Source organism: Talpa europaea, assembly GCF_964194135.1.
Source record: "Talpa europaea genome assembly, chromosome: 16".
Lineage (NCBI taxonomy): Eukaryota > Metazoa > Chordata > Mammalia > Eulipotyphla > Talpidae > Talpa > Talpa europaea.
Window position 1 is genome coordinate 38,089,647 of NC_140084.1, and position 24,885 is coordinate 38,114,531.

The 24,885-nt window shown below is 49.8% G+C and overlaps 2 protein-coding genes across 2 annotated transcripts; both read right to left on the minus strand.

Moving 5' to 3' along the window:
* Positions 1 to 1,282: 1,282 nt before the first annotated feature.
* Positions 1,283 to 7,973, minus strand: POLR2C (RNA polymerase II subunit C; the record flags this gene model as incomplete). Its single annotated transcript, XM_084257266.1, has 9 exons — positions 1,283 to 1,427; positions 1,962 to 2,036; positions 2,155 to 2,323; positions 2,542 to 2,593; positions 2,959 to 3,087; positions 4,400 to 4,452; positions 4,599 to 4,667; positions 7,657 to 7,706; positions 7,888 to 7,973. 9 exons carry the CDS (start codon positions 7,971 to 7,973, stop codon positions 1,283 to 1,285), a joined length of 828 nt encoding a protein of 275 aa, XP_084113392.1.
* A 2,316-nt stretch (positions 7,974 to 10,289) lies between these two features.
* Positions 10,290 to 22,082, minus strand: COQ9 (coenzyme Q9; the record flags this gene model as incomplete). Its single annotated transcript, XM_084257122.1, has 9 exons — positions 10,290 to 10,325; positions 10,619 to 10,672; positions 10,977 to 11,132; positions 12,315 to 12,419; positions 13,811 to 13,895; positions 14,179 to 14,321; positions 17,031 to 17,166; positions 18,604 to 18,772; positions 22,013 to 22,082. 9 exons carry the CDS (start codon positions 22,080 to 22,082, stop codon positions 10,290 to 10,292), a joined length of 954 nt encoding a protein of 317 aa, XP_084113248.1.
* Between the last annotated feature and the right edge of the window lie 2,803 nt (positions 22,083 to 24,885).

Consider the following 24,885-nt stretch of genomic DNA (forward strand, 5'->3'; position numbering starts at 1 on the left):
TCTCCGTGACTGGGGGTGGGCAATGACCCAGCAGAGAAAGCGCCTCTGCCCTGTGCTTGGCCATCCTTGGCCAGCCAGAAGCACTCAGAAACCTTCCCACTTCCCTCTCCCCACATGGTGCTGAGGCTCCCTGCTGAAATGCAATTAAAGCAATTGATTTTCTAGTGCTGGTATTTATTGACTACCGTGCAGAAGGGCTATCTTTCTATTCACATCAGACCTTTGGTTGCGTGTATTACGTTTTTTTTTTTTTTTTAATATTTTAGAGTTCTGATTTGTGGGAACAGACCTTGTTGTAAATAACCACTATTCAAGTTGTGGCAAGAGGATGGTAAAGCAAGAGGCCCCCCCTCCCCCCCGCCACCCCCCAGCAGAGCCCTGGAGCCAGGGCGGTGGTGACAGCCAGCTCAGCTCTGGACTTGACCCAGGGAATGACCACCCAGAGGCATAAGCCGGCCTGAGGAAGGGAGCCCAGGCCAAAGGCTTTGGAGAGGGAGGCAGAGCTGGCCGGCTCAGCTAGTGGCACGATGACGCATGAAGGAGGTTATGTTGTGCTCTTTATTGCCAAAAATAAAAACTTTAAAAAAAGACAACTATTGTTAATCAATAAATATCCTTTCCTTTCTGTACTGGATCTCTGGTTTTCTCCTGCCAGGCTAATTAACTTGCTGTCAGTATGTTACCACTTACAGGGCTAAGGGATCAGGCCAGACCTTCATTAAGGCCCTGCCTGCCCGTTCACCCCCTCCCCCAATAAACCAGACCATCGGTGGTGGTCTTAACCCCTGGGTAGAGGAGACACAGGGCTTATTTGTCCTGTCAGATGTACACTAGTGTGAAATTCAGGGCTGGTGGGAATGAGTGGCGTGCCCGGGACTGGAAGGGCTTGCAGGCAGCCTGAAGCGTCTAAGAGCACTCAATCCAGACACCCGAGTACAACTGCAAGAAGGCCTTCTGGACACAAAGGGTATGAGAGGAGCTAAAACGGGCAGAGAAGGGCGTCCAGCTCAGTGGCTCTTAACAGGGAAGTAGTAGGACCTCCACAGGCACATTAGGGACAAGGGTGGAGGAGACGCCCTGGGGAGCACCACTGGCGATTGCTGCGGGCCAGGATGCTACTGCCCAGTAGAAAACTGCCCTAGTGATGATCCACGAGCACCTCACCGCTACCTGACAATTTGCCAAAAAGCTTGAGGCTAAGAAGCTAGTAGAATCTCAGGAGACCTGGAATCCAGCTACTACTGACTCACACTCCTGTTTTCCTGAAACGGGCGAGCTGCAGTTAGTTTATGGTGAGGACGTCGCTCTGAATCTCGTGGCTTAACTGGGTCTGCAAATCACTCAGCTTCTTCTTCAATCCAGAGAGGGCTGAGAGGACAATGGTTTCAGGGCGCAGAGAGCCACAGGACTCCACGTTGTAGTAAAACCTGAGAGGCGAGAGGCGGGTGAGAGTGCTCCCCAGGGAGGCCGGCTTGTGAGCCTCTGCCAGGCCCGCCTTCCCGCCCTCTGGGTCCTGACTCCTTTCCCACGGGAGCCTGGTCCCGGGTTGACCTCCAACCCCTTAAAAACAGCGGTTGTGGTGCACTTTGCAGGAGCTCAGTGAGGCTACCTCAGAAGGGTAACGTGAAAATCTCAAAACATCCACACTGAGGAGACAGTGGAAGAAGGCAGGTCACAGGTGCCAGCATTTTCATGTCTGTTGCTAGAAGACATGGCCCTAGGCTGATCCCCTTGTTTGGAGGCTGAAAACCAGAACAGTTTGGCTAACTGGAGAACTCTTTCTCACTGACCAAAAGGGTGACAAGACCCTGCCCCAGGGCCTGCACGTGACTTGGCCTTAGCAGTTACCAGCCCCTTCCTGGCTCATGGGAACTGGGCTGTGAGGGAAAGGGTCTTCCCGAAGAGCCTGCGCCGACACTACAGTCTCACACGCTTCTGTTCACATGCCAGCCCGGTCTTACCTCTCTGGTTTGCCGTTGGGGTCGTAGGGAGCCTGTGATTCATCCTCATCCAGCTCTGAGTACTCACTCTTTGGCCTGCGGTCAAGCACAGGTCACACAGGGCTGCTATGGCTGCTGTTCGGGCACCTCCAGCCAGCGAGCCCCGTCCCACCTCAGTCACTAGGAGCCACTGCCACTCCCACCAGGCACATACCATTCCTCTGGCTTGGGGTACACCGTGTGCCTCAGGGCATTGTCGGGATCATATTCAAAAGCCACCCCTGCAGTGGGGTTCCACTTGGCATGTTCCTTGCCAAAGCCCTTTTTGGCGTAGGCGCGGAGCCTCAGCTCCTGGCCCTTTCTCAGCTTGACGATGAGGATGTCTGTGGGGAGAGATGTCAGTCAGCTGAGCGCCAGGAGAGGCACGGCCCTCCACACTTTGGCAGAGTGGAAGACTACACATCTGGGAAGATGGGTTAAAGGCCAGAAGACAGGGAGAGCAGGCAGTATGGGAGGCTGTGTGTGTCTGGTCTCTGCCTCCCCGCCCGCCCACAAACTGACAGGTGAGGTCAACATCTCTACCCTCCCTCCAGCCCCTTACCGTCCTGCTCCACGTAGTCATTGGGGTCATTATCTCGGTTCCGGGATGTTACCTGTCAGAAGCCCAACACAGGCATGTATGAGCTACTCACCTCCCCAGTCACCTGTGTGGACAACCCGCCAAACCAGGGCCAGGATCCCAGGATGCGGCGGCAGAAGTGCCCACCAGGACCTAATCTGTGCTGGGGCGTGGGTGCTGTGACACCCGTGAAAGCTGTGACAGCTTTCTCCAACACTGCTGGGGCCTTCAAAAGGGTCCTGGGTGACAGGACACCCAGGGCCCAGCATGGTTAGCACTTCCAGGGCTCAGGTTAGGGCAGAGGGGAACACAGGGAAGTCAGCATCTTGTAACAGTCCGCCCCAGTCTGGCCCCCTCCAAGCGAGCAGGAGCACAGGCGAGATGTTCTCAGACACTGACCGGAATGACCCGGGGGCTGTTGGAGATGAGGTCCCGAGACGTGACGTGGCGAGTCTGGTCTTCGTTGCACCGCACGTCCAGCGTGAACTCCACCGAGCACTCGGGGCAGAACTCTTCGCACGCGCAGTCCTGAGGCGGGGAGAGAGGCGGCGCTGAGTCTGGGGACGGGGAACGCCGACTGGGCTCTCTGCCTCCAGGCCCCAGTTCCTCGAGCGTCTTCATCTGTGAGAGGGCTGCTCCGTCTCCAGGCTCTCGTGAGCGGCGTGAGTGGTGCGTCACTGGCTCGGGCTGCTCAAGCGGAGTGTCGGCACAACCCACACGCGCTGGCACCGAGCTTCTGTGCCAGCCCCGCCAGCTGCCAGGCCACCACAGGAAACATCCCTAGAGGACGCTCCCTCAGAGAACCGTGGCGAAGAGGGAGGCGGATGCTTTCCTACTAGAGACTCAGCTTCCCGTGAACCGTGGCTTCAGCGCACTGGCTTGGAATGCAGCTGTCGCTTAAACAAAGCAGCCAAGGGACAGAGGGGAAAGTAGCTTTCCAGACCACTGACCTTCTCTTCTAAAAACTTGCTATTAGGGAATATTTCATTCATTCAGGAGTTTAACAGACTGCCACCTTGTAACCATTGCTCTGTGTCCGTTGCCATTCTTTAAACATTCCCAAGTGAGGGACTCTAGCTACAATTCAACTTCAGGCAAGAAGAGAATTACTACAAAGTGCCCACACACGGTTTCCCCCTCACACTAGTGAGGAAAACCCAACCTATTTTTGATATTTTCAATCCCAACTACTTCCTCTCTCAATATCAAATGAGCCATCACAAAAATGACACGCCCTTAGGAGTATTAGAAATCATTTGATTCAAGTTGCTTTGATCATCCAAAGCAAGTGAGGGACCAATCTCAATGTCATCTAGTGCAGCCCCAGAGAAAGGATGCATGCAGGTCGGCCTGTCCTGTCCCACCCTCTCCCTGGCCCTGAGCACGCAACATGTCAGAGCACAAGCACAGCCCCAGAGGAAGGGCCCCCGTGTGAAGGCATCCTCCACAGGGGAGAGGCATGAAACTGGCAGACACCATCACTTCAGCCCTTCAATGCTACCTCTCCTTGTCCCCACCAGCCCCTCTTCAAACTTCTGTTGACTTCCTTTAGCCCCCTAGGCTTGCGTCACTGGAAAGAGATAAGTCTGGAAGGTGGACTCTGAAAAGGAAGAGCACCCCAGTTTGCTCTTATGGGCACCTTAGTGTATATCCCCTTGTGTGACTCCCTGATGCCTCATGAGCCTAATCAATCTGTGATCCATCAGAACCAAGGACTAACACATCCCTAGGCTCTGGACAACAGCTCCATGTTGTCTTCTAAACGCTGGAAGATGTCAAGAAAAACTCCTTTGAGAACCGAAACCCCTCACCTCCCACCATACCCGATCACATAGCATACCCGGGAATACTGCAGCTTGTCCACAATGTCATCACTAGTGAGGGGGATCAATCCTGGAAGACACAGAAGAGCATCTTAAAGAGGTCAAGAGGCCAAACCAGAAGGAGAAGCGCCCGTGAGAGAGAGGCGACCCAGATGGCTTCCTGCTCTGACACCAGGCACAGCCCACTCCCTTTACCTTCCCAAACCCAGCACTCACCAAGCCTGTGAGCGATGAACTCATCATGAAGCACTGAGGAATTGGCATCAATCTGAACCCAGTCAATGGCTAAAAAGTGAAAGGAGCAGAAGGGCAGTTCAGCCACTGAATCCTAATGGCTCAGAGCAGTGGCTCTTAAGATACAGGAGTCAGAGGCTGCATCCCCAGCTCTAGCCCAGGGCCCACTGACCTGCATTTGAATAAGAACCACATGCCTCCCTCCCCCTTTTTCTAATGCACAGCCTCGGAGATTACCATGGGGGTGAGAACACTTTTCTTTAAACTGAGTCCTTCCCCCCCTCCAGATTTATTTTTATTTATTTATGCATACAAGAGCTGGGGTATAGGCCAGAGGTGCAGGGGTGTGAGAGGATTCACCTGAGATAGAGAGGGGAGCAGAACAGACGAATCCACTGAAATACACTGCTGAGGGGACAGGAGAGGTCTGCTGTGCCCCATGTGGGTCAGCTTCCTGGCTGAGGATCTAACTCAGGCCGTCAGGGCAATAGTGCTGAGACTTAACCTTTGCACCACCAGGGAGACCCTTTAAGCTGAATGTTTCTGTGACAAGCACTTAAATTTGCTATTCATGCAAATTCAAGAACACAAGTTACTTGGGCACTTACAAATTAAGGCAAACCTCCCTCACAGAAGAAACACAGACTTACGGGCCACAGCTCATCTTAGGATATAATGACCAGATTTACCCAATTTAACTTTACTGTCACTCAATCAACTAGTTTACAGAATTCCTTTAATATAAAACCCTAGTGGGCCTCTCTGGTGGCGCAAGGAGTTAAGCACAGCACTATAAAGCAATCCACAGCCTCTGCAGCACAAGTTCGATTCCCAACTGGCCAGGGAGCAACCCACATGGTGCAGCAGACCTCTCCTGTCTTGCCCACTGCTCCCCTCAGCAGTGTATTTCAGTCAGTCTGCCTGTTCTGTTCCCCACTCTGTCTCTGGTGGGTCCTCTCACCCCTCCGCACCTCTGGCCTGTACCCCCCAGTTCTTGTGTGCATGAATAAATAAATTTTTAAAATATAAAAAAATTGTGTGCACAGCCGTCATTAAAAAAAAAAAGACATTTAATATAAAACCCTAGTAAAGGGCAAGGACTCTATTTTCACTCACAACCACACTATTACTCATTCATTCACAAATAAGCATGTGCACATAGACAAATCCAGAAGCAAAATGACACTGGAGTCCAACTAACAAATCGCCTCATGCTCAGTAACCTGGGAAGTGGACAACAGGAATGGAGGTCAGGAAAGAACAGCCTGCTTTGTCCTAAGCTTCCACTGCTTCCCCAACTCAAGTCAACTAAGGACCATGAACCAAGCTTTTCTGCCTTTCTACTCCTCTCCCCTAGTCTTAGCCAGCACACACTTACCCTCCCCTGTGCAGAACAAGGTCCTCTGAGCCTCCTTGAAACCACATCTTGTCTGCCCCCCCATGAAATAGACAAGATCACTCCCTTCTACAGCGAGAGTCTGTCCAAACTTCTCTTTCCACTTGTCCTGTTTTACCTTGTTATGTTTGTTTGTGTCTTGTCTCTACCTCAAGCTTCAAAACTTCTTGAGGCAATCTTTGTCTTCCAAGCTATTATTTGCAGTACTGAATTTGTGAGAAAAGAAGCACTTACACTTGGAATGTCAAGGCTGCGTTATAAAATACCACTCCTTCATTTTACTCATGACGAAACTGAGGTTCAGAGACGTGTAGTGATATGGCAGGAGGCAGCACCCCAAGCCTTCCTGAAAAAGTGATGGAGGTGGTAGTGGGTAAGCTACTGTGTCAACTGTTCATCATTTGGCCTGCTTATTTCCTCGAGTCTGCGCACTTAATGCAGCTGCTATGACTTACATTTTGTTGCTAATCCAAATTCTCTCAGCTGACACTCTGGAAAATACTTGTGCGTTTATCAATGTGTTAGACACCGGAGTCAGGCAACTGGAACCAGAAAGCAAACAGATCCTCCCTCCTCGAAGCACCAAAAGCATCCTAGCCATGTGTCCTCTGAACTACTGCTCCAAGTCGATGCTGTATTGGTGTTGACTGTGGATTTGTTGTAGAGCAACCCCGATACAAAACGGGGTGCTTGACTGTGGGTCCTCACCCACACGCTTAAAAGGACTTATCAATGCTCTACTGCAGGCACACGTGAAAGGTTAATAAAAGGTTTATTTACAAGGGAAGGGAAAATGAGAAAATGTACAGCTCAGGGAGAAAAGTGGGAGACAAAGTTTTAAATGAGTCCTACGGATCCGCTGATCTGGAATCCCAAATGGCGCTCTGAGAGCTGGCTGCAAGCCAGGAGGCGTGAAGCCAGGAGGCGAGAGACAGCGAGTCCCCCAAGGCCCACGTGTTTGGTTTTTATACCCAACCTGGCTGCTTAACTCCACCCTAAGGTCCCAGCCACCTTCCCTTTGGTGGTGATGGGATTTGTCTTTCCCAATGTCTTGATGGCTTTAGTCTGGACTGGGAGTGGAGTCCACAAAGCCTGTATGGGATTAGTTCAGGCCATCATTTCTCCCTAACAGATTCACCCTGACAAGTCACAGTGAGCTCCAGGAGGGGCACAGCACAGGCAAAACCCTGTACTATACGGCGCTGCCCAGTACCCAGTACCACTGTCTGCCACTTACACGCTCCATAAATGCAGTCCAAGGAAGGAATTATTAAAAAACAAAACCCAAAACACCGGTACTGAACACTCTCTACACGCTTGTCTCCTCCCGATGTGTACTATCAGCGTAGGAAAATGCTACAGAGAAAACCACAGGACAAAGCTTAATAACTTGCCCAAGGTTCACCGAAAACAATCTTCCAAGCCAAGCCCGCACACTCCTGCACCCGTGCCTTGGCCACCGCGCAGCTAAGGGCGCACCCCAGAGGCCGCGCGGCAGGGAGGTGGTCGCAAGCGGGTCCGATCCAGTCTCTCACGTCGCTGTTTTCTCACGCGTTACCCGCCCCCCAACCCCAAGCAAGATGTGAGGGAGAAGGGGTGTCGGACACGGGCAGCCCTGGCAACGAGGAGGCGGGGGTCGCTCACCTATTATGGGCACCTCAGCGATGAAGACTCTCCGAATGGAATTGGCCACCCTGAGATGAAAACCGAGAGACGTGAGGACGCCCAGACAGGTCAGCTCCGCGGTTCCCCCAACGACTGACCAGGCCCGGGAAAATGGGGGGTCGGGGGAGTGCACCTCCGGAAGGACGCGGCCCGCGCCCCTCCTGGGCCCCCAGCGCCCCAGACCGCCCGCCTCTTCCCTCACAGACTTACGCCAGGTCCGTATTCTCGATGATGAACTTGACATTCTCGTCGGTGAGCTCCGTGATCCGCACGGTGGGCTGGTTCGCGTAGGGCATGGCGCTCCGCCGTCCGCCCGGCCTCTGCGCGTCAGCACCGCTGCGCCGCCCCCGCCGCCGTCCCCGGAATTACGTCACGCGGCCCCGCCGCTCCCGCGCTCACAGCGCCACCTGCAGCTCGGAGGCCGGGACCGCCGCCTGCCGTTGGTTTTCCATGTTACCTGCTAGAGCAGGCACCGGCTTCAGCCACCCCCGACGGCGATCGCGACCGGGCAAATCCCGTGCACGCCCTTGACTCAACAGTACTTCCAGGAAATCATAGTGCAGAAATACTTGCAGTTGTAACCAAATTTAGGTTTACTGGGCTGTTTATTTCAGCATTTGATGATGGCAAAAGGTAACAGAACATTGTCCATTGGCCGAGGCCTGCTTATATACACAAAGAAGGGATTGCTATGATGCCTTTGAAAAGAATGAAGTAAATTGGTAAATGTAGGGAAAAGCAAAAGTACACTTTAGCAATGAGTATACTTTGACCAAGTGTAGTTGAATAGTAATGTAAACACTTTCTTGGCCACCCCTAGGTCTTCTGAAACTGCAGGAAGATTCAGTTTAATGCATCAGCTCCAGTTGTTGCAGTGGTGGTGGATCTTCATTTCTGCACCCCTAGTGTCTGGCGGTGTGCACCTCATATGATGAATGCTCAAAGAATTACCTGAGGTTTGAACGGACCTCAAAAAAGCAGCAGCTGCTCAGAAAAGAGGACTTGGGGCAGGAATCATTACAGGAGTTTGCAGGAAGACAAGGAGTTGGCCTCAGTGAGGACTGACGCATCTTCCTGAGGCACAGAGGGGGCCCTTCGCCAACCCTGTGCCATCTCAGGAAATTAAGAATTAAGGTTGTCTGCTGTGAGAGGGATGGTATGAAGGATAAAAAAGAAAATGGAATAAAACTGGAAATAACTAGTGCAGGGAACTTAACAAGGCGTCAAGAGATAAAAAGAATTAGCTGCAGAAAGGGGCCAGTGGGAGGCCCACAGAGATTGCAAACACCTAGTAGCTCTTAGTCTTCCCCTATCAGTATTCAGTCCACTTAGATGGGAGAGAGCAAAGCAGAAGAGAGATGCTATGGATTGAAAAGTGTCCTGCTGACATGAAGTGCAGCTCCCCATTTGGGGAGTTTGGAGATTGTCAGAAGTAGGAGCCTGATGGAATTCATGTCCTTATAAGCACAGGAAGAGACACTGGCGCTGACTCACTCTCTTCCAGCTGGGTGAGGATACAGGGAGAAGGTGATAGGTTAGAAAACCTTTCCTGGAGCCACACTGAGCAGTACCTTCATCTTGGACTCCCTGGTGTTCGAATGGTGAGAAATACTTGTTTAAGTCACCTGTAGTATGGCATATTGTTCTAGCAGTTGAGCAGACGAATACAAGAGTTAAGGGAGATCAGCCAGTGTAAAGGCAAAGAAAACTATTACAGCTAAACAATGTATCACTAAAACAGTTGGTGATGAGCAAGGACAGCTGAAGGCATTAATGGTGAGGTAGAAGGGCACTGCCACTCACATTTTACTGATGGGAAGACTTGAGTCCAGAAACAGAGCTGCCATAGGCCCACAAGTACTCAGTAGCACCAGGACCAGAGCCAGCTGCTAGTCTCAAGCTTGCTGTCTTCCTCAGGTTTTAGATACTTGCCACTGTCTGTATGGAAACTAACCACACAACAGCAAACCGCTTCAAACGTATTTATTATTTTTATAGACTCAGTTCACTAATAATCCTGCAATATATGCTGGTGGAGGGGACTCCAGGCCCAGGCTCACGCACCTGGCCAGGCTGAGCACCACTGTCCAGCAAGTACCTGTCTTAGGTAAGGCAGCTTTCTGAGTGGGTTCCCATGGAGCAGCATGGCAGACAGGGAAGAGGCAAGGAGCTTCAAAGACAGCCAGTGTGCCCAGCCTGTGCTGTGCTAAGCATGAGCTGCCACCTTGTGGTGGCTTCAGACCCTGACTTGGGAGCTCCAGAGAGCATTTCCAAGAGGGTTAAGACATGATCAAAGGTGTCCGTGAGACCACGGCAGAGACTGGCTGGCTTTCTGCTGAACAAATGCTTGGATGACAGCCTCTTTGCAATCACACAGCTGCAATGCAGAAAGGCATTAGGAGGCCAGGCTGGTATTAGGAACTGAAGAAGTGGCCCAATCCCCGGCTAGAATGGTATCGCCTGCCCTGTGGCATCCAGGTGGCTCTGGTGACTCAGGATTCCTTTGGGATCTTCTCATTAACACCATGTTACGTGGATGGCACTTTTCAAAGCTCTTTAAATCTATCCATGGGCGGTTTCTTCTGGGCACCTGAGATTGTACTCCTTCCTGCTCACCGGCGCTGGTTGAGACCTGTCAAGTTTTTGAGCTGTCACAGGAATGGAAACAGAGAGTGATGAGGCTGTGCCCTGCATCTGGGACCCCAGTGGGAAACATGAGGACTTCAAGGTAGCAGCATGACTGGGGCGCAGGCAAGGGCACATCAGGGTCTTAGGAGTCCTTGGTGTTTCTTGACGGGGTACTTAGAATCGAGAGCAGATGAAACCAGTGTCAGCTTTCCAGCTGAAGACTATGAAACTGTCTGGGGTCAGTGACACAGGCTGGAAGGACCACAGGGCTAGTGTGGGGTGGGGAAGGCAGGGAGGGCTGGGTGGCACTCACCGTCACTGCTGCACCCATGAGTCCCTGCACTACTGCCTCTCCAGTGGACTTTACCTAGAAGGAGACAGAGTCAGGTTCTTTCAAATCGGCACCCCAAGTGCAAAGAAGAGACAGGTAGGATAAATCAGGAGCCTATGAGCCTCAACAGGTCGAGTTAAGAGGAACCTGTGTCCTGGAGGGAATACCCATAACCAACACAATCACAAAAAGGCCAGGTGTGTCTCCTAGGGAAAGGTTGGGATGAGAAAGCAGCCGAGTTCCTTGGAAGGCTCCCAACTATCAGCAAGAGTCACCAGCTATGGCCTGAGGAGGACGTGGGCCCGCTGAGGAGGCTTCCCAAATGGCGTGCCCCTACTACCTGCTTGGCAGTGTGGCCCATGTTCATGGCATCATTAATCCGGTTCTCCAGGAAGCGCCAAGTGTCCTCAAAGTCTGGAGAGGAGTCTTGCATCATCACCAGCTCAGTCGTGTTGTAGATGCCAGCCAGCACAGCTCGGCGGGTGTACCAGTTAAACTGCAAAGAAACCCACCCAGAAAGGAGGGTTACCACCACTGTTGGGGCTGGGGCGGTCTGGGGTAGTTCCTACCCAAAGCCACTGGCACTTGTGGGCTCCCTCCTGAATTCTTCCTTGCTTCCCAGATAAAGATGGCCTTCTGTTCCCAAACCTTGCTGGCTCTCAGAATAACCCAGGCTGCAGTACAAATGCAGACTCCTGGGCCCAACCTCTAAGAGTTTAGAGTCTGTGGGTCTGAAATAAGTGCCAGGAATGTGGATGTGTAATAAGCATCCTAGGTGATTTGGCTACATTCAGTCTGTTTTTGGAAGGTGAAAAGACTAAGTTTTAGGGCATCTAGTTGTAAAAGTCAGGAGTGGCCAAACCTCAGTGTGTTCATTAGTGAAGAGAAGCTGACATAGGAGCTGGACAGATCAGAGCCCCTGGGAAGCTGTTCTTAAGAGCACTAGCTGAGCTGCTTCGTGTTTTATTCCTTTAATTTCTTTGCTTTCTAATTTCATTTTCCTACCATCTCTGTTGGTGGTATATTCCCATACGGGGCAAGTTTATTAAAGCACTTTGTTAGAACTGGGGTGGGGGTGTCTCTGCCTCCCCATGCTGGATTCCACATAGGTCCCATCACATATTAATTTCTTTCATGAAGGGGTACTTTTAAAAAAATTTCTAGCAGAAACATGATAGCATTAATGAGTCAGTCTTTCCTGGTGCCTGTTTGTAAAGGTTTATTGAGCTCTTAGAAAGCACGGCAAGATGGGTTGGGGGAAGAAGTTTCCTTTTAGAGCAGTGGGTGTCTCCATGGCATCCTCTGTTTTTTAAATCAGTCTCCTGAAAGGCACACACTGAGAAAGTCTGCCTCAGCATCTAAATCTTAGGAGACTTATTGGGAAATTATGAAATAGCAGCCCGGGCACAAAGTCCTCTGATGCTTGTGTCCCCACTGTGTTGGGTGCAAGGAATTATCACTGGGCTGTGGCTAAAGTGCTGGTCCCTGGAAGAACAACACCTGGATCCCCTGGGGTTCACTGGGGGACCTTCAGCAAACCTTAGCTCTCCTTTGCAAGATGGAAAAGACACTGCAAGCTCCCTGAAAGGCTTTGTAATCAAAGAAATTTCACAAATATATTAAGAGATGCTTAACCACACTCTTCCCAGAATCCTGTGGGCTGGTAGAAAGCACTCACGTCTGTGGACTGGTCCCCAGCGTAATGCCACATGTCATCCACCATGCTGGTGAGCAGACTCAGGCTGGGCGGGATGTTCTGAGGGAGCAAGAGGATGCCGAGGGCCTGAGGAGAGAGTGACAGAGGAGTAGGTACTGTGCAGAGGTAGCAACAGCGGCTAGGTGACTGGCACCTTGTGTCTCCTAAGCTACAGAAAGGGGCCCAGATCTCATTTTGAAACCCAACCTTTCCACCCACTGGCATGAGCTTCTGGCAGCTAATAGCACTGACCACAGCTGACCGAGTCAGAGGCAGATCCTACCCTGCGTGACCTGATCAGATTCTCAGTCCCCAGCAGGTGGACCTGGGAACAAATGCAGACAGCCTAGGGGCTCGCTGGCCTCTGAGTACTGATAGCGAGGGGAGGGGCGCCCATCCTGTAACGTGGAGCAAGTAGCACAGCCAGGAAGGGAGTCTGGAGATGGTTTCTAGGTACAAGTCCAAGGCCTTTCCCAAGGTCCAGTAGCTTTCCTGCCCCTGATGCCTCCACCATAGCCTCATTATATATTCCTTCCAGATTTTCTTTTCTTTTCTTTTTTTCAAGTTGATTTCTGTTACCTGCAACTAAAAACCCTTCAGTTAATACAAGCAGTGGCACAACACAGAGATGCCTCCATCAGGAGACATCATCTCCTGGCAGGGCAAAGTCTTGCCTCTTTGCCAACTCTAAAATCCATTGGCTGTGGCCCGGGAAACTGGTCAGGGAGTTCCTGGATTGGCTGGAATTCTCTTATTGAAGCAGCCCAGGAAAGCAGGAGGCAGCCTGAGGCCTAGTATATGCACTGCCCCTGCTTAACTGCAAGGTGGACTGAGTCAAGGCCAGAAGTCTGGAAACCAGGTGTGGCCAGCAACGATAGGGGACAGCACTGGGGCACTGCCGGGGTTCAAATGTCTGTCAACGGATTGGGCTCCCTGTCGGGCAGCAGACGCTAGATGATCTGTGTTCCCCTCATTCTGATGTGCTGACTCCACTTTCTCAACTGCGAGGATGGTCCACACTATGACAAGTTTTGCCACAGGAAATAGTTAGCTTAAAAAAAGGGGGGAGGGGATCTCAAATATCACATGGACAATTTAAAGAGAAATTCCGGTCCTCTGATACTTAGAACATGACAGACCTTTTAATAATGATGGCCAGCAAAGTCTTCCGACTTTTCTAATTTCCTTCACAGATTCTTCCTCACTGCAGACTGTGGCACATGGGCTCACTAGGACCCACCCAAGATGTGACCAGCATCCGGCCACTAAGCATCCAGGAACTGAGACACAGATGACTCAGTTACTCTCTGGTGGTTCCAAGTCTGAAGCCTGGCTCCACCGAGGGCTCTGAGTACCCCTGGGCGTGTGAGATGGATGAGCTGACTTCGAAACAGTGTGCAAAGTCCTCTGAGAGAAAGGTGCTGTGAATTATAAATATTAATACTTCGCTGCCCTGGGCCTGGATATGGGCTCTGTACCCGGGGCCAGTGCTCAATGTACGGGATCAGCATTCTCAGCCTGGTTTCCACTGCGTCCCTCAGGAACTGGTCTGTCTTCTTCTTCCTGGAAGAGGGAAAAGAAAACAGTGTGTCTCTGGGTCAAAGGCACGGGCTCAGGGCTATGCTGTTTACTGAGCCCTAGGCAGGAGGGGCCCACCAGCAGCTGAAGCTGGACAGAGAACAGAGGTCAGAGATAAGTGGCTGCATTTCATTTCCATCAAAGCAGCAGGGCTGCTCAATGCTACTGTCTCCGGTTCTGTGTGGACGGGCCTCTTGGAGATAGCTGGTGGGGCCCAAGTGCCTCAACCCTCAGCAGCCACCCTGGGCAATAAGGACAGAGGACTTACTCTGCCTGGCCCAGCTGTACCAGCTTCTGTTCCTCTTCCAACATGCGGTTGAGTTGAGTGTTGCACTGGGTCACAAAATGCAGAATCAGCTCGCTGCCATCACTGCCAAACATGCTGGCTGCCGCACTGGAGAGCCCCAGAGACTACAAAAGGGCAGGGGAAGAAAAAGAGTGGCAGGCAAACGCAGAGGACGACAGTTACTTGTTCGTCATTAGTGCCTCCTCTAGTATCAGCAGCTTCATTTCCAGCAGCATCAATATTTCCAGTGGTGGAATGTTGAGGTCTCCTGTTGGTTGACCTAAAGACCTCTGTTATGCCACAAAGCTCAAGACTGTACCCACGTTCCTCCTCCAGAACTGCTCCTTGACCAGTGGCCCTAATCTCAGAAAATGGCACCATTACCCCACACACGCAATGGGCAATACTGCTAACTTTTAACCTCCCTCCCCCCAGCCCCATGTCACTGTATCTACCCACTTGCTTCCATGTTCACAGCCACTGCTCTAGGCCAGAGCACCCGCACCTGCCCCGGACGACTGGCAGCGGCCTCCCGTGACTCCATCCAATGAAATGTGTCAAATTTAATCCCGTATCTCCAATTATTCTTAGACACAGTGAGGCCTCACTCCTTAAAATGACCCATAGGATCTTGGCTGATTTGGCCTCAACTCACCTTTCCTCAGTTTCACTCCTCCCATCTCTTTCCTCTCTGTGTGATGACTTCCTTTGCTGCTGCTTCTTCCTCCCTTTTTTTTTTAAAGATTTATTTATTTATTTTATACAAGAACTGGGGTATAGGCCAGATGCACGGGAGGGTGAGAGGATTCACCAGAGACAGAGCGGGGAACAGAACAGGCAGTGACTAAGCACACTGTTGAAGGGAGCAGCGGGCAAGACAGGAGAGGTCTGCTGCACCATGTGGGGCCCTCAATGGCCAGCCGGGATGGAACCGGCGCTGCAGAGGCTGCGGACAGCTTCACAGCACTGCGCTCAATCGCCTGAGCTACCAGGAGAGGCCCTTCTTCCTCTTTTTAAAAAGATTTATTTATTTTTGCGTAGAAGATCTAGGGTGCAGGCCAGAGGTGTTAGGGGTGTGTGTGTGAGAGGATTCACCAGAGACAGAGTGGGGAGCAGAACAGGCAGATGTACTGAAATACACTGCTGAGGGGAGCAGCGGGCGAGACAGGAGAGGTTTGCTGCTAGAGGTCAATCCTGGCCGGGGATTGAACTCAGGCCGTTGTGATAGCACTGAGACTTAGTCCCTAGGCCACCAGGGAGGCCCTCCTTTGGTTCCTCTAATGCAATAGATGTCTTTCTCCTTTCCACATGTTGTTTCTCTAACTGGAATTATCCAGGTAAAGACTACTCATTCCTCAGCTCTCAAAAGCTTTTCCTGACCACCTTCCCACTTTACCCCTGATTAGATCAGGGCCTCCATCATGTGTGTCAATAACACTTTTCCCTGACAGCGCTTATTGCATTTTATAAATACAACTTGATTAACATCACCAGAGGGGAAGTTCAACAAGGGCAGAACCGTGTCCATTTTAACCATTATGATGCCCTTAAGACCGAGCACAGTACCTGGTGCACACCATTTGCTCAGGAGACATTAAAAGAATGAGTAATAAAAGTTATTTTTTAAAAAATTGAAAGCAGGGCCTCCCTTGGTGGCGCAGGCGGTTGAGCACTAGGCTGTGAAGCTGTCTGCAGCCGCTGCGGCGCTGGTTCAATCCTACCGGCCAGCGAGGGTCCCACATGGCGTGGCAGACCTCTCCTGTCACGCCCACTGCGCCCCTCAGCAGTATATTTCGTCAGCCTGCCTGTGCTGTTTCCTGCTCTGTCTCTGGTGAATCCTCTTACCCTCCTGTGCTTCTGGCCTGTACCCCGGTTCTTTTATAAAATAAATAAATAAATCTAAAAAAAAATTGAAAGCAGACATCAAAATGTTGATCAATAGTAAGATCTCCAATGATTTTTGCATTCTTTTTCATGTTTGTATTACTCCAAGTTTTCAGTGAGTATACAGTGACGTCATATAGTATACACATTTTGCCTGGAAGTCTTGTTAACCACATGGGCTCCCGGGACAAAGAGGAGACAAGAGAAATAACAGGGGTATAATCTAAAGCAGTCTGCTCCAATGTAGGAGGAAATGCTGGTTGCTAGACTCGCTGAGAAAAATAAATGCTTTGTTCTCCAAAATGGTGCCTTCTTGGGAGTTTTCACACATCCTATCTCATCACTTTTAACATGCATGTATTTTACATTTTTAGTAAGAAGTGGCATACCTCAATAGGCAAAAATTGTTCTTTTTTAGTGATGCATAAAATGGTTAATTCTTATAACCAATGGTGCCTTAGGTGAAGTTTGAGTACAGGCAGTGCCACCTGATGGACTGCCTTTAGAGTCTCTCGAGAACCAACTCCATGGTATATTCTTTTTTGTTTATAAAATAGAGCCAGGGGCCTCCCTGGTGGCATAGGGGTCAAGTCTCAGTGCTATCACTGCCACAGCCTGAGTTCAATCCTCGTTCAGGGAGCTACTCACATGGTGCTGCAGACCTCTCCTGTCTCACCCGCTGCTCCCCTCAGCAGTGTATTTCAGTAGATCTGCTTGTTCTGTTCCCCATTCCGTCTCAGGTGACTCCTCTCACTTCCTGCATTTCTGACACCCAGTTCTTCTATGCATAAATAAATATTTTAAAACTAAATAAAAAATAGAGCCATTTTCACCCTACTGGTAAATCCTATAGCAGTGAAGGGCTTCAAGCTGAGCTGCCCTCAGCTCCAGTTGGTGTGACTCCCTTCGGCTGACCTTAGTGAGGCGTCCCAGTCCTCACCCATACACACCTGGGCTCCTTCGGCTATTGCTTCTGCTGTCCACCCGTGGGCCGGCACAAACTCCAGGGCTGCCGTCAGGATGCGGTGCTGCAGCTGCTCCTCACTCTCGTGGTCCTCCTCCTCTTCGCCGCCCTGATCCGTATACCTGAGAGCCAGATCCCAGACAGACATAGGGAGAGAGCTCAGCACACCTTTCCTCACTGCCTGCTGCCAGGTGTGCACAATGTGCCTCTTGAGAAACCAGATGCTCCGTGGCCCCTCTAAGCACATGCTGGAAGGACATTTACTTTTGTGTCAGTATTGCTGTTTCAACACCAGCACAATCACCACTTTGTCTTCCTTCCCCTCCCACACCGTCCTGCCAGGAGGTTATAGGTAAGAAGGCAAATGCTCCCGCGGCACCCCAGTTTCTCTGCTTCTAGCCCTCAGCACGCTGTTACTCTAGCCCCATCTGCGCCAGATTGTAATTCCAGGAGGACCGGGACCACAGTTACATTATTCACAGAGCCTGGCATAAAGTAGATCCTCAAAAAGCATCTGTTAATTGAAATGAAAAGTGCTTTAATCAGGAGATCACAAAAAATGATTGGGAACACTAATTTCAGAGCTGAGAGGAGTCTCTTCAGTGGCAGAATTAAGAAAAAGTATCTAGCCGGGCGTGGTGGCGCGCGCCTGTAGTCCCAGCTACTCGGGAGGCAGAGGCAGGAGGATCGCTTGAGTCCAGGAGTTCTGGGCTGCAGTGCGCTATGCCGATCGGGTGTCCGCACTAAGTTCGGCATCAATATGGTGACCTCCCGGGAGCGGGGGACCACCAGGTTGCCTAAGGAGGGGTGAACCGGCCCAGGTCGGAAACGGAGCAGGTCAAAACTCCCGTGCTGATCAGTAGTGGGATCGCGCCTGTGAATAGCCACTGCACTCCAGCCTGGGCAACATAGCGAGACCCTGACTCGAAAAAAAAAAAAAAAAAAAAAAAAAGAAAAAGTATCTAATGTGAAGGTCAATTCTTATTACCTTTCAGGAGGGCAATCTGGCCCCACATAAGCAATAAAATATTAAAGTTGCCTATCCTTTGACTCAGTGCTCCCAATGCTGAGAGCATCACACCTTATTACATCAATTTTAATAGCAGTGAAGGAAACCTAAATATTTACCAATAGGTAAATAAATTTTGGTCCCACCATTTGCCAGAATATTATACAACCATGAAAATAATACAGACTGTGAAAAGACATTTAATACTGTTGAGTGAAAAACACAGAGCCTGGAACAGCATGTATAGTGTATAATGTATTTAGTATATACTCAGATTTGTGTATGAAACACGCTTATAGAAATATCTAAAAGACTATTCCCAAAAATGCTCGTTATTTCAAGTTTTGTGACTGGTGGTCATTTTTGTAAACTTCTTTGTATTGTCTAGATGTTTTAGAATGTACAGGCACTTTTCATAAAAAAACAATTCACAGATAGCCTGGAAAATGATGGAAGGTGAGAAGGGAGACAGAGGACGGGCGAAGGAGAAGCACAGACAGGCTCAAGCATGCAAATGGCCAAACACAGAACTGGGAGTTCTGGTGCCTACCTGGGGGGTGAACGAGAAGACTCTGAATTGGGTCCTGCTGCCCCCTGTGACTCAGAATGTTGCTGAGAAAAAGAGGGAGGAGGTTGCTGCTTCTGCTCATCTGAAGACTTTAGCTGCAGAGCTGAAGCATGGAAGGCACGTGGCACCAGGGCTGGTCGGCAGCGGGACACTAAATCAGAAACTGGGCTGGTCAGTCAGGGACACTTAGCAAAGAAACCCATGGAGACCCAGATGGGGAAGGGGAAAAGCAGGACAAGGCTACTTCAGAGCCAGATATCCAAGTGTTGGGTCTCAGATCCATAAAACCTTGGATAAACTGGCAACACATATGTATGACATGATGGCAAAAAAGTATCAGCTAGGAAAGCCATGGCTTCTAGATCTGTCTCTATTATGTCAGCTGTATGGGTAGCAAACCATTTTACCCCAGTGAGCATTAATTTAATAACTTCCAATTTAAAAAATCTTGGCTTAATGGGAATGTTGTGAAGCTCAAACAAAAGTAACTTGGAAATGTTACATATTTATATTTTATGGCAAGAACACTGGACTAGAGGGCCTTCCTGGTGGCAAAAGGGGTTAAGCACAGCACCGTGAAGCTATCTGTAGCCTCTGCAGTATGAGTTCGATCCCCGGCCAGCCAGGGAGCTACCTACATGGCTCAGCAGACTTCTCCTGTCTCGCCTACCTGGCACTTCCTTCAGCAGTCTATTTCAATCAGTCTGCCTGTTCTGCTCCCCACTCTGTCTCTGGTGAATCCTCTCACTCCCCACCCCGCTGGCCTGTAGCCCAGTTCTTGTATGCATTAATAAATAATAAATAAATCTTTTAAATAAAACAACAACAGGGCCTCCCCGGTGGCACAGCGGTTGAGCGCTGGGCTGCTAAGCTGCCTGCAGCCTCTGCAGCCCCGGTTCAATTCCCGGCCGCCGGGTGAGGGTCCCACATGGCGCGCAGACCTCTCCTGCCACCCACTGCTCCCCTCAGCAGTGTTCTTCATCAGTCTGCCTGTTCTGTTCCCCGCTCTGGGTCTGGTGAATTCTCTCACCTTCCCACGCTCTGACTGTACCCAGTGCTTATACAAATAAATAAATAAATAAAACTTAAAAACAAAACAAAACATCAACACTGGACTAGAAATGAGAAGACTCCCCTACAGTTATGTGGTGTCTCTGGACAGGTCACTAATTTCTGCTTCCTTATCTGCCATACTTGCAACACCCCACTTACTTTACGAAAGGGCTTTGGAAAGCACAGGTTCATACTGTGTTTTCTTTCCTAACATTTTATTATAAAAGTTTCCACACTACAGACAAGTTGAAAGATCCATGGCATGAATACCTGCATATCAACCTAGGTTCTACATATCTACACATCACACTTTTTCACCCCTTGATCCATCTTAGTTTTTGATGTATTTGTTGTGTATCTCGGCATTCTTCATCTCCAAACATTTCAGCATGCATATCATTAACTGAGTTTGCTATGAATTTGGTGTTCGTGAGATCATTCTCCCCAAAAAGGTTCAGGTAGGTCTTTTCTAATATGTGTCATCTTAGCTTGTGGCACTAAGGTCCATCAAAGCCCTGTTAATCTCGGAAGAAACTTAAAAATGGAGAGTGCCTAGATTTAGGGATATCTCCAGAAATACGTTTTTTAATTGGAGAAACCTATATCAAGGCTGGACTTATATCAGAGGTAAGGTTTGGTCACATGAAATCATGCTCTCTTTGTCATGTTGAAATCCCCTGCTCACCTTGATGCCCCAGGTCCCTTAGTGCAAGACAAACCTCCTGGTTCACCCCATGTTACTTTAGAATGTACATCCATGTAAATTCACCGTACATATATTATTAAATTGGGTCTTTTTGCTCTTACTAATCTCTCTAATTCTTTCAGTAGTCCTGCCTCAGATGAACCCAAAGGGGTGGGGGAATTTCCCCCTGTGCTTTGACATTGTTCCTTTATAGAGGTGATGTTTATATATAGTAAAATGCATCTTAAATCTGCTAATTCTAACTTTTGACAAATGTATACACTTGCATAACTGGAACACAAATCAGTTCTTAATTTAGATAGAAATATTATCATGGGGCTCCCCTGGTGGCGCAGCGGTTGAGCGCTGGGCTGCGAAGCTGCCAGCAGCCTCTGCAGCGCCAGTTCGATCCCCAGCTGCCGGGCGAGGGTCCCACATGGCGCACAGACATCTCCTGCCGAGCCTGCTGCTCCCCTCAGCAGTGTCTTTCGTCAGTCTGCCTGTTCTGCTCCCTGCTCTGGCTCTGGTTAATTCTCTCACCCTCCCGTGCTTCTGACTGTACCCAATGCCCATATAAATAAATAAATAAATAAATCTTAAAAAAAAAAAAAAATTATCATTGTCCCAGAAAGTTACCTCTCCTCCCTAGGAGAAATGCTCGCCTTAGTTTTGCCTATCCTACAGTTTCATCTAAATAGAATCACTGAATGTGTTCTTTTTGTGTAAGACTTCTTTTGTTTAGTATGTATTCTCAGACTGATTCATATTTTTGTGTAAATCAGCGCTATGTTACTTTTTATTGCTGAGGAATGCTCATGAGGAAGACACTAATTTGGTGATGGCCAACTGGGCTATTCCAAAGTTGGCTTTTATGAACAAAGTTGCTATGAATAGAATGTGTACAAACCTTTTTTTGTGGACATATGTTTTATTTTTTCTTGGGTGAATACCTAGGATTGGATTTGCTGCATCTTAAGGATTCGTTGTACTAAACATATGTTGTTTGGAGTTTGTATTAAAAACAAGGGCGGTCATGGACTAACTCACGGAATAATTTTAAAGGAAACATAGAACAATGTGTGCAAAAAATCATTATATTAGTACGCGTACAGAAAAAGCCATGGAGTAAATAGTCATGGAACTTTGGAAAGGGCAGGGGTGGTCCCAAAGCAATGTTGTTGAACCACTGTGGTTGAGAAGTTTTTAGGTGAAATACAGGAGAATATATGTTACTGTGTCAAATGCATATATTCTATTTCTGGAGGTGACACTGGTCTTCCAGTTATGGCAGTGATACAGAGTTTCCTCTCTTAAACGGCCAAGGGACTTGTCGGAGTTAGAGACTGGGTCAGAGGTAGCCAGATTTGCAACCAACGAGGTGCGCCCCTGAGCAACCCAGTCCTCTCTGGGGCTCCACTAAATTGGAATAACAGACCCTGCCCGGCAGGTCTTGGAACCCAGAGCCAAGACAGGGTGCAGAAGGGAACCAGGCAGCCGGCTCAAGCCCAGGACGCCAGTAGCTCCGCGCGGATGCCCTTCACTTCACCTTGCTCGTGGCCCTACATGACGGCCTCTTCCGCCCCTCACCCAGCCCGGGTCGATCTCGCGCCCCCTCCTCACTCCTCCCACCCCCGGCTCGGCCGCCCCCCTCACCGGGCAGGCATCGCAGCTGCAGGAGCCTCCAGCCCGCCCGGCCGAACACGCGGAACACCGCCGCCGCCATCTTGGAAGCGGGCACACCGCCCACTACGACGTGACGGACAATATCCGGAAGGCGACGCGGACACTTCCGCCCTCCTAGCGCCGCGGGACCCGCCCCCTCTCGCGAGAGACGCGAGGCGCGGAGCCGGCGGCTGCTGGGAAGCCCGGAGGGAGCTGCCGGGGCCAGGTGAGCGCTATCTAGGCGGCCGGGGAGCTGCACCTTCCCCAGTAGCCCCCACCTGGCCCACCTTCTTCCCCAGATCAGCGCGCTTCTTACTCCCAGCCCGTCCCTCGGTGGGATCGTAGCCGCGGCTGCCTTCTCGAGGACCACAGGGGCTTGTCCCCGGGGGAAGCCGGTCCTACCTGCCCCGGGCACCTGGCCCCCTGGCTTCTTGATCTTCCCGGGCAGCTCATCTCTGGAGCCCCCGGCCCTGATCTGAGGCTCCAGGGGCAGGAGGACGGGCCCTGAGCTGCGGCCCTGGAGACCCGCTCTGCCGGTAGCCAACTGTTGTGACCTTGGGCCACAGTCCCTCTCCTCAAGCCTTGCAGATTTCCATTCCACCCCCACCCCGGGGTGGGTGGGCAGCTACCAGAACCCCAGGTTGTACTTTTCAGCCTATGACTTTCCTGGAGCAAGGCCTTGCGTTGGTGTCATTGAGGTTTTTCCAAACTTGCCATATCGGAAAAACCATCCAGGACGCTTGTTAATATCAGGTATCCAGCTCTTTCTCCTGGGGAGTTGATTCAGTCTGGCTGGGTGTAGGTAGTCCAGGAATCTTATTTTAACAGATGCCTCCAGATGGTTTGTAGGATCTGCAAGTTTGGGAAAGGCGGATGGGGTTTGTCCTGACACTGACTGCCAAGCTCTGGGAGGTCATGAACGAGTCACTAAGCAGAAATACAAATGCAGAGCAGCTCGCTGGGCTGTTTGTCCTCAGGGAAGGCTTCATATTAGGAAGAAGTAAATGGTTTGGGAATTAGGGATAACTGAGGGTGTGTTAGGCGCTAAGCATGTCATTCTGTAAATGCTACCATTGCCCTTAGACCCCCATCTTTGTCTGTTTTGCATCCGCCCTATCAATTCTAGTCTTTTGAAAACATCCTGCGTGGCTGTGGGGGAAGACCCACAAGCAAAACAAAAGTGGGGAATTTTCTGGATTTCTGTATCTCTGGATTTCTGTAAAGCACTGTCTGTGAAGTGCTGATCTGTCTGTTAAGTGTTGTTTTCTGTGTTCTGTTCACCCATCTTTGAATGAATCGTTCCTGTAGAAAGTTAACACTGGCTTTTCCTTTCTGAACCTCAACATCTGACACACACCTACTTGCCTGGAGACTGTGGCTGCCATTTCTCTCCCCTTGAATTTCCTGTGTCCTTGCTGATCACCCCTTTTCCCCTGTGTGTGCCTGCCTGTGCTTCAGTCAATTGATTTTAACTAAAAATTTCCTTTCTGATAACTGTCAGTGCTCTCAAAATTTTTGACGCACCTGACTTAAGAGAATTCATTCCTTGGCTTGAACTGATAAGCTGTACTTTAATCTTATTTTTTTCTTTTGGCCACCCTCATGTCTGAAAGGAGCCAGATGTCTGAAAATTTTAATTGGGTGCCTTAAAAATAAACATGTACATCTCCGGAAGTTATTCCGGACATCTGCTTTCACGGACTTACGGTTACATTTTAGAAGAACGCTGGGCAGGTGTGTGCAGCAGTCATGGTTTGGAAAGGTGCTTAACAAACAAGGCCTGTGACGTGAGAATGACGTCCACTCCACCTCTTTTTAGTTACGAAACTGGGCTGAGTGACAACTTCTAAGTACAGTGACTTAGATGCCAGACATTTGTTCCTTATTTTTCCTTTAAAGTCAGGTTGACAACACCACAAACACGATGATAATGAAAGTATCACATTTGGGTTTTTAGAGATTTAAAAGAACACTGTCTTCCATTAAATTTGGAAAATGCTGACAAAGCGGTGACTAGGTTTGTTTTGAGGGTTAATGTTTAATAAATGTATTTATGAGCTCTCTCTGGCCATAGAAAGTTGGTGTTTGGGGATGTGGAACACTAAGTGTTTAACAGTCTTCTGATTTACTGATGCAACCTCCCTGGAGTGCTGTGCAAGATGTCATAAAGTACAGCTCTTACACCGCACAGTTCTAACAATGAAAAAGAAGCTTCACATCTCTCCTTGGGGGGTCCTGCCAGCAGGGTGCCTAAAGAGGCAGAAAGGACTGTCTGAAACAAAGGCAAATGAACTGGTTACTAAGAAGTAAAGGCTCTTGCGCTTGCGGAACATTATTTGATTGAGCTCTGTGTGCTTGACCCTGTTGAGTGCTTTTCATACTTTTATCTTCACATTTACTTCTGTAGCAACCTTGCAAATATGAGATGATTATCCCAACTTAATTGATGAGAAAATAAGGTAATAACTGAACATGGTCATGAACACCTATTAAGTAGAAGACCCAGTAGTAGGTAGAATCTTGGTTCATCTGCATTCAAAACCTGGGCTCTGTAAAACTTTGTCTATATAAAGATTACTGAAAAAGTTTAGATATCTGACTTTTTGTTTTCCTCTAACTAGTAAGCCCCCTCCTGAGATATTTTTTTTTCTTTTAAAGATTGATACAGACCAGAGTTGTTGGGGTGAGAGGATTCACCAGAGACAGTGGGGAGCAGAACAGGTGGACTGACTGAAATACACTGCTGAGGGGAGCAGCGGGCAAGATAGGAGAGGTCTGCCACGCCATGTGGATCAGCTACCTGGCTGGGGATTGAACTTGTGCTGCAGAGGCTCTGGATAGCTCCAAAGTGCTGTGCTTAACCC